A 12,424-nucleotide genomic window follows, 5' to 3' on the forward strand; every position below is an offset into this window, starting at 1 on the left:
CAGAATGCATCTTCACTTTCAAAAATGTGTCGTTTATTAAAAGATTTCTGTCTTGTGTCATTGCTGGAAAACAAAGTAGTCAGGAGGATAATATCAGAAAAAAGATGAAAGTGAAAGAAAGAAATAGCTTCGTTTGAGAGAAAGATACTAACAGGATTGAGGGGGATGTAGCAGAGATGGCAAGGGCAGAACAGTGCAGCCGAATGGGGGAAGGGACGCGTTTACAGTCAGCGTATAATGAGAGAAAGGCAGCTAAAATAAACAAAACATTGTTATTCCTGACTAATCAGCAGTGGATGCAACAGTAAAAATAAAACCCTCAAAACATACATCCGAGAAAGCCAAAAAAAAAAGCAGGTTAACAAATAAGTGCAATTGGTTTCTCTATCATACTTCAACAGTAAACAAGAGTGAGGTGGAAGACAACCCCCCCGCCCTTAGGCTCTGATCCAGAGTCTGGATCTGTGACGGAGGGTTTGTGTGCTCGTTGCTCCAAAAACATGGGCAGTAACATGATGTCTGCCAGGGGGGCTCTGTGTTTACATGTGGGTGTTTCTGAGGTGTCACCTCCCTCGGTACAAAATTAGTGAATTAATTACTAAAAAAAAATTACAAATAATTTCAATATTTATATGCTTCTTTTTTTTAATACAAGTTGATTCGATCACAATGATAAAGATAGCTTAATATTTATATGAATGTTAGCTTATTTTTTAATTTAAAAATAAATAACGGGGTCCTATGAAGCATATAGTACAAATAAAGATTTTCTAGCTAATTTATATATATATATTTTTTTTAAGAGCACCAGCAGTTCAATTAGCTCCGTCGCTGATTAGAGCCCAAAAAGAGCGTTAAATAAAGAGTATGCTCAATCATACACAACAAAAGTTATAGCCACTGCTGACAGTGTGCATATTCGGTCTGTGGAAGCCTTAAAACCAGATTTCTTCAACCACAAATTAGTAATAAAATACAACAACAAAAAGAAGTGGCTATCTGATTTCAAGATAAAATACAAACTAAAAAAAGGGAAATACAAGTCTTTTTTTTTGTGGAACCCTTGCCAGAAACATTTTTTTATTTATATATATATATAAAAAAAAAACAATGGCAATTTTTTTTTTTCCCCAAACACCAATATGTGATAGCAAGGATCTTTGTGACACCATTGTCCATAAATGGCAGGGATGAGCGTTTTTAACATAAAATTAAATATTACATAATTTCTTAAAAATCCTCATCCAAATAAATAAAAAAAGGTGTTAATTTTCTATGTTTTTGTTCATTGCCATTTGTGAAAAATTTTGTTAGCCTATGGCTAAGACAGCGCCTCCTACAGTCACGGTGATGGATAGTCACAGAATTACGTACCTTACTAGAAATATTTTTGTTTTCGAAGATAAAAGAAATCAAGTAAACACTTGTTTTTGTTTTTACATTACTGGTTTCTCACCAAATTACCTGAACACATACACACCATATCAGCTTGAGATGTGGGCAGCGAGGATAAACAGATATCAGGATATCGATTCTGGACGCTGTTGGTTTAGTTGTCTATTATGTTGTTGGTTTTGATGCATTGGTGCATTTTTAAAAAGTACAAACTACATGTTGGCTTTCCTTGATTGAATGTGTTATTGGTTTTGTGAAATGCAAACAATCAAAATGCACTGAAAGCACCAAGATCTTTTTCAAACACATTGGCAAAAAGGCACAGTAGTCCATTAGTCCAGTCGAAATATTTTATCTGCCTCCTTTTTTCTCCTCATGATAGTAGTAAAAAACACATGAAATGTCAAACGTATCGAAAACCCTCGAAAAGGAAACTGGGCCAAACTATGCGAATGCACAGCAGGCGGTAATCAGCTGCCCAATAAATAAATATAAACAATAATAAATAGCTGCAGTGTCTGATTGAAATGTGAATAAATTAACAGTGGAACTAGAGTCTTATGTCTGAGTGGTTGCTGTCTTTTCTGTTTGCTTCTCTCAGGCTGGTCATTAAAAAGAAAAAAGTCTTTCTTGACCCTGATCGCCGGTCGGTTTGCAGACAGACACTGGGCGGCAGCGCCTGATTCACAGCGAGACGGGTCGTTGCTACGGCGTCGCTCCTCTGGATGTGAAGAGTTCAAACATTTTGGAATACATTCGTGGGATGTTAGATGTTTGTTTTCCACCATCTTCACTGACTCCAACACACCACATATACAGCATATTAATTAGTCAGTGCTGTATTTTTCACCTTAAAAGCCACAGGACTTGGCTTTACTCACTTCACACTTATTTTTCTCCTATCCTATCTACAGTTAGTTGTAAAATCAAACAGGACTTCCTGTCATAACACAAATATTAGCTCACTCTGTTAAATGCTCTGATTGGAATCATAGCATTCTAGGGTTTTATTTTAAATACTGACATCAGACTCCAAAGTTTGTAAAGTTTCAAGTTTAAGATAAAGTTGTGCGAAAACAACTATCTCTGAATATATTGTTTGCTTTCATGCTATGAAGTTATTCTCTTAATTGCTCCTGAAACTCGTTCCAATCTCCATCGACCATCTTTACGCCTGTATTCCTGATCTTTAGGTGTATTCTAGTTTTTTAATTATAACCTCTTTTAGTGCATGTTTGGATTAATATAAAATTAAGAATATTACTTTATCAATAGTTTTTTTTAATATATATCTGAAACACATTATATTCCATATTGTGTATTTAAAAAAAAAGTTCAAAGGGATAGTTTGGATATTTTTAAGTGAGCTTCTGTTAACGGTTATCTTACCATTGATGGATAACTCTCATTAAATCTTGATCTAGTATAAATTTGGGATAGTTGGGCCTGGACTTCTACAGTTGTAAAACAAGTCCAGCCTCAAAAGCACCACAGCGGGGTATCTACACGCTATTTTGTGAGCTTTTAGTCATTTGGATTTGTTGGTTATTCACACAAAATCCAATGATTACTCATAGAGGCGATGGAGGTGGGAGGCGCTCCGCCGCCAGTGATCTTCCTGTGTGAAACTTCCTGTGGGAATTGAACAAAGGAAGCGTTTTTCCTACTAAAATAGGCATAAAAGTATACTGCCATTCACTTAAACCTTTTCCATACCACATAGTTACTCCAACCAGGAACACTTTACACCAGAGGTGTTTAACTCATTTTGATTTTGGGCCACATCAAAATTCTGAATGCTCTTAAAGGGCCGGTTGTGCCAGAATGTATTGATAAAACCAATTCAACTGTTAAAATATCAATAAATAGTTGTTTGTTTCAGCATTCAGTAAGTGTTTCTTAAAATTACATAATGTTGAGCACCTTTCCACAGTGGTCAGTCCATCCAGCATTTTATGAATGTCTTTGTGTTTCTTTTGCAATCAAAATCATTTTGTGGTGCTAATTTAGAAATATTTGCAAGGAATTTTTATGATTTTTGTGCTAATGTATGATGTTAAATGACTTTATTAATCGCCGTATTGACCATAACTCGACATCAAGGAAGGTTAAACCCAATGTTTTAGGCCAATTTTGAGAAAAAAAAAAAAATAGCGGTAAAAATCAGAATAAAATGTGGGAATCTGCAGACTTTGTGTCAATTTTAAGTGAGTTTTGCAAATTTGTTGAAAAACTGGAGGGACTTATTGATGAAAATTGGAGTCTAGAGGGCCATGTAAAAAGCTACGGTTGGCCATATTTGGCCCCTGGGCCTTGAGTTTGACACGTGCTTCACATGTTCTGTTGTCAGTATGCATTTCACAGAGGAAGACCATGTCTAACGCTGCCTCCAATACCAATTGTTATGTAAATTATCACAATTTTCTGTGTAAATAACCACAAAACAGTTTAAATAATAGGTAGTGTTTCAATAAACCACTATGACATCAGCATGAGTCTGCTTTTAGACCAACTATTTAGATTTATATTAAACAAAACCCAGATAAGACATTTAGTGCTTGTAATGCTTGATCAGAACTTCACTTCAAAAATTTCCCCATCCCTTCAAATTTACCCATAGCAATTTATCGTTTATATCCACCTCCACTAACTGCTATTCTCTTCCTTTTGAAATGCATTCATAAACAACGCTTTCATCCCTTTCTTTGTGTTGCAGCAGCTTTATGCCTCAGGTGGTTTAAGGAGAGCAAGGCTGCTGGCTTTTTGCTCTCTCTGTGTGTCAGGTCTCCACGGTGGAGGGGCATACCCGAGCCAGAGGCTTCAGCGAGACAAATGCGGGCTGGTTTTGACCTTGACATGTCCCAGTGCTCTCTGTCTCACCTTGTAGTCCAGCAGCAATGGGCTGGCTTTGGCACTGTGTTGGTTTCTTCTGATTTTTGGGGTTTTTAGAGGGCGTGGTGGATGAGATGGAGCAGTCTTGCATAGCTGGACTGCCCCTGCTCGCTGCTGTGAGAACGATTTCGCCGACACTTTCCGTTTTTATGGCCTCATGCGAGATGCACGTTTTTCGGGGGGACGGGATGGGAGCGACGTGCACCCATGTCAGCCTCGGCTCGGAGCTCTGGGTCGCCTTGTACTTTGAGCGCTGGTCCAGCTCCTCGCCCTCGCTGTCATTTCCCTTTGCGCCGTTGTTTAGCTGGCTGCTGCAGACCACATCTGGCAAACTCGGGTTTGTGTCAGAAGCCAGCAATGGAGAAGAAGCAGACTGATCCCTTTCATCTTGAGTGTGCTTCTTCCTCCTCTCCTCTCCACCGGTACGACGGCACTTGATAGGTACAGGGGAGGGCGTGGGGGAGTCAGTGTCTGTCCAGCTGAGTCTGCGCTTCTGGAAAATGAACAGGAGAGCAAGCAAATGAATATTAACTCTCAGCGGCGTGGCCGCTGGAGGGGGAGGGGCTTATTTGCGCAAGCAGACTGATGAAATGCACGCATTTTCACCTTGACGGGGATATGCAGCTGGTCCCGATGTTTGTGTGGCGGAGTGGAGCTGGAAGTGTCCTGGAGGGAGTGAGTGGGGGAAGTGGAGAAACTGGAGGACGAAGACACAGGCTGAGCAGAGATATGGGGAAACCAGAGCTTTAGCATCACCTCCACCTGGAGCAAAGTGTTCAGGTACTTCTCCCTAAAATACAAAGAAAAAAAAAAAAGTCAGAAAACGTTGGGAAAATCATCACCAAGCATTTAGTGTTGCCCAGTACTCCTGATGGATGCTGTGAATCTACTCCTAGGAGCGCTCAGTTAAACATGCAGCAGGCACAGAGAGTTGAAACTGAAAACCACCTCCAAAAGCTTTTGAACCGTTTAATAATCCTGACATTTATGGAAATAGATGTCAGATAAAGGCCCCTGCACAGAAAAAATATTAATGTCCCTTAAATTTTACCTATTTTATCACATTACAACTAAAAACGTCAATGTTTTTTCCACAAAGATTTTATGACATGCACCAACACAAAGTAGTGCATAACTGTAAATTTCCAGGAAAGGGATACATGGTTTACTGAATTTTGCTACAAATAAAAATCTGGCATGTATCTGTATTCAGCCTCTCTGAATGACTCACAGTTTGCTCAGATAGATACTAAAAGTTTTGCCAGTTCTGCTTTGCAAAACAGCTCCAGACCAGTCAGATGGGAAGGAACACGTCTTTGACAGCAATTATCAAGTATTGCCACAGATTGTAAACTCTATTTATGTCTGACTAGGCCATTCTAACAAACCGATTAATCTAAACCGCTCCATTGTGATTCTGGCTGTATGTTGCCCCAATAGAAAGTTCAGTTCTCATCTCATCTGACCAAATTATATTTTTTAACAAGTTTGCTATGTCCCCTACACCAGTGGTCCCCAACCCTGGTCCTCAGGGCCCACTGTCCTGCATGTTTTAGGTGTATCCCTGCTGTTGCACACCTGGGTTAAATGAACAGGTGATTAAATGGCTTCTGCAGCAATTGAAAGAATGCAAAGGAGGTGATGCAATTATATGCATCAGCTGTGATGAGTCCACACTCATTAAAAACATGCAGGACAGCGGTCCCTGAGGACCAGGGTTGGGGACCACTGCCCTACACGATGTGTGGCAAAGTGAAAACAGGAATGGTTTTCTTTGGGCCATTTTCCGTGAAGCCCACGTTTATTCAATCCAAAACTAATAATTTTTCTGCCAGTAGATTCTTCCACCTGAGCAGTTGATCCCTGCTGCTCCTCCAACTTTATTTGCTCCTTTTTCATTATTATTATATCCAACAAACCTCTGAGGCCTTCATAGAACAGCTAGATTTACACCGAGATTGTATTACACATAGATTGACTATTTATTTACAAGACTATTTATGAAGACAATTTTGATGCTCTGGATTTACTTCAGGGGCAAATATAAATAAAAACTTAGTATAATTGTCCTTCCACTTTATAGAGTAACGACTCAATTCGTGCTAATCTATCTCAAAGTTCTTATAAATACATCGAACTTTGTGGATTTAAGGTGACAAAATGTGAATATTTTTGCAAAGCACTCTATAAATAGCGTGTGTGAACAGGAAGACAATGTGGATGACTTCTTACCCACAGTCTGGTCTCTGCAAAACCCCGACAATCCTCTGGATGCGATCCATGGCGACGCTCTGCTGGAAACTGCTTAAACCTGTCAATCAAATACATAATCCACCTGTCATGATTTACAGTGAGCGGACACATGAGAACACATACAGCCTCCACCTCAGGCACCACTTTCACTCAAACCCCACAGAGGTCATATGTAAGGAGCGAGGCTGTAGTGTCGTGCTAGTTGCACATTGTGCCGTATCAATGCACACTTGAGTCCAGAGGAAAACTTCTCAGTCCAGTAGAGAAGTCCTTACAGTCTGCATGTACCTACACCACGCTTGCAGGAGGCAGTGATTTAGGAATGCTTACCGTGGTCGAATCGGCCACTCTTCAGCCCATTCAGCAACTCGAGAAGCGGCCTGACAAAACCCTGCAGCTCAGCACACTGGCAGAGAATAAGACAGAGCAGATAGATTAGTTTCAGAAGAGGCCCCCCTCTGTACAAACACTGCCATGTCATGCCTCTCCTCTCCTCCTTTACCTTCTGAGCAAACAGCAGATCTCCGTCTGATTTGGGTCTCTGGCTCGCAGCATCTGCATTGAGCATGCTGAAGTTTGCCCCCTTGCCGTCATTCTGCGACCTGTACGCCTCTTCCTCACCCGAGAAGCCGCTGTACGCCCATTGTGACCTGGGGCTCCTTGAGCCCCGCTCCTTTTTGGATGCCACTTCGCCGATGGTGACGGAGGAAGAGCTGTCCGTCAAAAAGACGTCAGTGTCGTCCTCCATCTGTTCCGAGTCGCTGAGCACGAGGCTGTCGCTGGAACTCAGGGAATCGAAGGAGGGCTGGGTGGAAGTGCTTCCTTGAGACTGCATCACTTTGGGGAAACAGTAGTAAAGGATTTGGATTACTACAAGTCAGATTTAGCTTTTAGGAGAAACAAAACAAGCAACACGCTTAGTGGAATGCAGAGTAAATTCATAGAACAAACATGTTTTCTGTTTTGGCGGTACTCCATTTTCCACATCTCTCTTCCTAAATATACAACTCCCACAACTCAAAATGGTGGGTATACCAGTGTCCTAGTTTAACATGGTGCAGAGTGGGGCTGGGGGTATATGCAGGAGGCACACAATAGTGGTACATGTCTGGCTCCCATTGAGGAGACTGGAGGAGAGTAGGAAATGTGAGGGGGGGATGGGAGCTCGTGTAGTGGTGAAATCAGAATAGGCACACTCCCACTCCACCACAGCCTCCGGTTGCTCTCCGAAGCCCCTCCTCTCTTCAGTCTCGTGCTTTCTCTACTCCACACACACCCACCCCCCTCCCAAGCAGGATTAGAGACACACAAACCACCTTTTTTCCTCTCTGGCTGCGTTACTGCATGCCGTGCAGCTCTCATCCCATCCTATTCGTTATGCACACAGCCTCTATATTTCCGCTCACATTTTTCATTCTCTCTGGCCATTGACGCGCCCTTCTCCCACAGTCTGAGCGATCTGCAAGCGTCCTCTGGTCTCTGATCCCACCAGCATATGTGGGGAAATAGGAATGTACTCGGTAGATAAACACCCCAGCTCTTATCAGAGAGACTGATAGATTTTTGCACCCACAAGGGCTAAGAGAGGAATGAAACACTCACAGTTTTGTCTATTTGAGATACAATGTGAATTTTCAACCAATTGGATATTTTTAGATCAATATTACATGTTTTGCCAAAAAAAATAAAATAAATAAATAAATAAAAAGAATTATCCAAATAATACATCACTTGACTATGACAGAGTTAGTCCAAGGCAAAGTAAGCTGCTACTTAGGGCCCCTAGGGGCCAAGAGGGGTCCTCACCACCCGCTTACATTCCACATAGAATATCAATCCCAAAACTTTACATTTCTACTCAGAATAACTTTTAAATTCGCTCTTGATTCATGAATAAGAAATTGAAAAGACAATTTTAATAAAAATACAGCAGATTAAGTAGTTATATTAATCGTAATAATAAGGGAGTAAATATTCAGTTCGGTAGCAATGTTAACATACATATTAGTTTATGAACAGCACAATAAAATGCTAGAATATTAAACAATTTGCCATTTATGATTTACAAGTCCTGATATAAGCGTAAGCCAACACTGGAGAATTATTCCTAGCTTCATAGCTAGTTTAGCAGTCATGAATTTAAAATTACTGCAGTTTCTTAATTTCTCTTGCTTCGGTTATATTTTATGCACAGTAAAACTGCGATCTGTAGTCACTAATTTATCTCAGTGATTAATTTAAGTGGAATTAAGATTCTGCTAAGGGTTCCAGAAAGAATTGGTTCTGTAGCGAAGCTTGTGCGGGATGGATGGAGATGGGCTGGGATGGTGCACGCGGGCTCAGGTACAGAGACAGGTGATGGCTGCCCGTCTGTATGTGTGCGCGCGAGTAATCATGCCCACTACAACATACTAACACACACTGGACATTTTAATACAAAGTTGTCAAAAAAAAAGCTGCTATTGCTTTCAAAAATAATACAAGACTAGCCAGAAAGCGTCGCGTCGGGGATGGAAAAAGTAATTGTTTTAACAGCACAAACAGGATAAAGCTGGGCAGGAAATTCCGTTAGGCTAGTCTGCCAACTTCAGGAAACGCTAACAACAGATGATGAAAAGCGTTTTAATACTCACCGCCAGTAAAATGAGATAATAACGAGAGCCTCGGTGAACAACACATAAAATATCGCCTCTGGTTTGGGTTCGGTAGATCCGTCAGTACACGGTTAGTGGCTGGAACAGCATCAGCGAGTCCATCCTTTGCACACACACACACGAGCACGCACACCGCCCGGTCTGCTCATCGATCTCTGTCTCAACTAGCTGCTTCTCTTGGCAGTTTACGAGCGTCAACGTGTGCGTAGGTCCACGTGCCTACGCTAGTCGCTCTTCCTATTGGCTCACGTCCCGATTGGAGGCCCGCGCCATTGGCTGAGCCGCTCAGCCAGTGAAAGGATTACCGAGCGTTGATTGGACGGAGGTTCTGACCCTTATGACGGACACGCCCCACTCATGTGTCTCCGGTGTGTTTGGTGTCTGAGCGCTGCTGTTGTTGCTCTACTACAGCAAACGGTTGTAAACGCGCAGCGCCGGAGCAAGAGGAGCGCAATGTGGCCTAAAAGGACTCCGCCCATTACAGCAAAAACACAGAAACTCATAGAAAAAAAAACAAAAACAAAAACAAAAAAAAACAAGAGGACTTATGCAACTAGGCTCGTAAATCGTCGGTGTAATTTACAAATATATTAACAGGTTTTTTTCTTCTCCGGTCTGTTGGATCTAATTTAAGACACATTTCACTGAGGAAAAAAGAAAACAAGGAACCCACGCTGTCTGGAAACATGGAATTTGATTAAGGATATTTCACGTCTGTGTATGGAAAAGAAAAAAAAATATTTGTATTTCAAAACTCCCAAATTGTAAAGATTCAATTCAGTCTTCCATCCATCCACCCATCCATTCATGCTATAAAAAAACAGTGATCTATTTATATTTTTAACCAGTAGCCAAAAGAGGGCTGAAAATGATAGAAATTTAAACAATTTTGACATTAAAAATGTACAAACATCCACATTCATTAATTTAACAACAGCTCCATGTAAATAACATCTGAAGCTGGCACAGGTTTCTTTTACAGATTGAGCCTCGTGTCAAGACTTAAACATAGTAATTATAGTCATGTGGCAAGAAGAAGAGAGCACAGTCCGTCTCTAGGCAACTTCAATAACACCCATGTTTGATTTCAGGCAGGATTCAATTTGCACCGTCTGTGTGTGCACACTCAAAACCCCACTCTCTGACAAGTCTTCAAATATTCTTCAAGAGCATTGTAAACAATTATAAGCTGTTCATTTGATTCTGATGGGTTTTACACTTATTATCTTAAATTTTTCTGAAAACAGGCCAGAATGTTGCATTTACAGCCTTTTCTGATCTCTGACAACTGTAATTAGAAATAATCTCCAAACGACTTATTATGAAAACCGTTTTACACAAGTAGTTTTCCTAACGCTTTATATATTTTTTATTTATTTAATGCCTCATACTTTCTTTTAACATTTTTGAACCTGAATCTTTAATTCTGTGTTGTTGCTGTTGGTGTATATAGGATCACACATGTAGTCACTCTTCAAGGTTATCCATGAGCAGCCATAGTTTGTCCTCCCCCTTTGCTTTTAGCTCACAACAGGGTGAACTCTGTGACCACCTCTCCATACAGGCTTTGCACTTGCTTGCATAGCCTGTTTACACGCACATATACCAACACACATCCTCTCCTCTGATTATCTAATGCATTTGTCGTTTCTCACTTCATAATGCTTAAATGATGCATCAGTAGTTTGGCATGCTTTTATCAGGATTTTCCTACGTGCTGCTCCTCATGTTGCAGTCAGAGGATGAGGAGTCCGCCCCTCCCCCTCTATACATACAACTTACACATGAACTCACCGACCGCCCCCTCCCACCCTCCTCTCTCTAGCCATATACATTGCATACATAGCAGGGCGTAGCCTTGTTTGTTTTGCTATGCATTTCGCTTGTCCCAACTATATGCACTGCCCAGACTGCTTTCTGTGATCAGGAAAGCAAAACACAGGTTAACCTTTGACTGCAGAAGCCGAAAGAAAGGCATCTTAGTTGAATGTATGGAAGAGGCAGCGGGTTCAGAGAGCTTACCATCCCCCTCCCGCTGTCAGAATTCCCCTGCAATACATGAACCGCCTGAACCTACTTTGAGTTTATGCTTGCTGAAGACCACCCCCATCATTTCAACCCTTCCACTTCCCTTCCAACTAATTCCCATCCCCCGCCTGCTTCCCCATTTCTCTCTATCATTTGCTCCTTTAAAAAAAAAAAAAATCTCTGATATTGACAATCCAATTGTGTCAAGCCTAAACATATGGATGAGGCATTTGTCAGCAGGTTGGATGAAAGTAGAGCACATTACTCTACAGTTTACTGGATGTTAATTTTTGAATTAGAACCACCTCAATTTGATGAACAAACTGAAAAACACTTGTTTCAATTAAGTAAATAGTCCAGTCATCTTAGTTCAGTCACGTTTTTTCTCAACTAATGTTGACACTATCTCTGTAATAACTTTACCTGGAAGACAGTTACCTAGATGTCTTCTTTCTACTGACAGGAACTAAGAGATCAGGTATCGAAGGAATGTGGAAGGTCAAAAGCACAAGTTTGAGTGTTTGAGGGTAGACAACAACAGCAGAAATCTTATCTCCCTCTGGGAAGACGCAAGCACAACATAATGACTAAACTGTAAACGAGGGCCCCTCTTTACCCTCACTGCTCTTTTTTTCCCCCCTGTGAGTCAGAGGCAAACATGTCCCATTTGAAGACAGCGTGGAAAAAACCCACTCACTGCAGCTTTGTTTTCCCCAGTCTGCACCTGCAGACCAGTTTTTCCTTTCCTCCTTTAAATCTAAGGAGATTTTGTATAAATATTCAATACTGTCAATATTATTTCTCAGTAATACTATGAAAAAAAACGTTCTGGTTGATTTTTAAAAATTAAAGTTTGGTTTCCATAGTTTTGCATCTCCATCTGCAGTTTCTTGCAAAAATGTTCATGCCTCTTGAAAAATCTACAACCACAAAGTGCATATGGCCACCTTTCCACAATGTGTACAGAGAGGCCGAACACTGCCATTCTTCTGAACATTCCTCTTTGCAAAAAAGCTCCAGCTCAGGCAGACTACATTAACAGAAACTCAACCTTCAAGTTTTTCCACAAATTCTAAACTGGATACAGGTCCAGTCTTTGACTGAACCATTCTAAAACATAGGTTTGCTTTAAACCAGAGGTCTGCAACACCCTTCCTCAAGTGCCACAGTCCTGCAACCTTTAGATGCATCCCTGCTCCAGC

General features: G+C 41.0%; 1 protein-coding gene across 1 annotated transcript; it reads right to left on the bottom strand.

Moving 5' to 3' along the window:
* Nucleotides 1-11: 11 nt before the first annotated feature.
* On the bottom strand, nt 12-9,367 carry LOC116717834 (uncharacterized). The gene is made up of 6 exons (XM_032559466.1): nt 9,174-9,367; nt 7,043-7,377; nt 6,871-6,946; nt 6,520-6,598; nt 4,894-5,077; nt 12-4,780 (listed from the first exon to the last, which is right to left on the bottom strand). Exons 1-6 carry the CDS (start codon nt 9,217-9,219, stop codon nt 4,175-4,177), a joined length of 1,326 nt encoding a protein of 441 aa, XP_032415357.1. The 5' UTR covers nt 9,220-9,367; the 3' UTR covers nt 12-4,174.
* Between the last annotated feature and the right edge of the window lie 3,057 nt (nt 9,368-12,424).

The sequence above is a fragment of the Xiphophorus hellerii genome, chromosome 3 (genome assembly GCF_003331165.1).
Source record: "Xiphophorus hellerii strain 12219 chromosome 3, Xiphophorus_hellerii-4.1, whole genome shotgun sequence".
NCBI classification, from domain to species: Eukaryota; Metazoa; Chordata; class Actinopteri; order Cyprinodontiformes; family Poeciliidae; genus Xiphophorus; species Xiphophorus hellerii.

Excerpts from the sequence above, each read along its gene's own strand:
- LOC116717834 (XM_032559466.1), bottom strand. The coding sequence starts at position 9,219 with ATGTGTTGTTCACCGAGGCTCTCGTTATTATCTCATTTTACTGGCG. Across the intron at positions 6,599-6,870 it reads GAGTGGCCGATTCGACCACG|GTTTAAGCAGTTTCCAGCAG; the intron begins GTAAGCATTCCT and ends TTTGATTGACAG. Across the intron at positions 4,781-4,893 it reads AGCTGCATATCCCCGTCAAG|AAGCGCAGACTCAGCTGGAC; the intron begins GTGAAAATGCGT and ends TTCATTTTCCAG.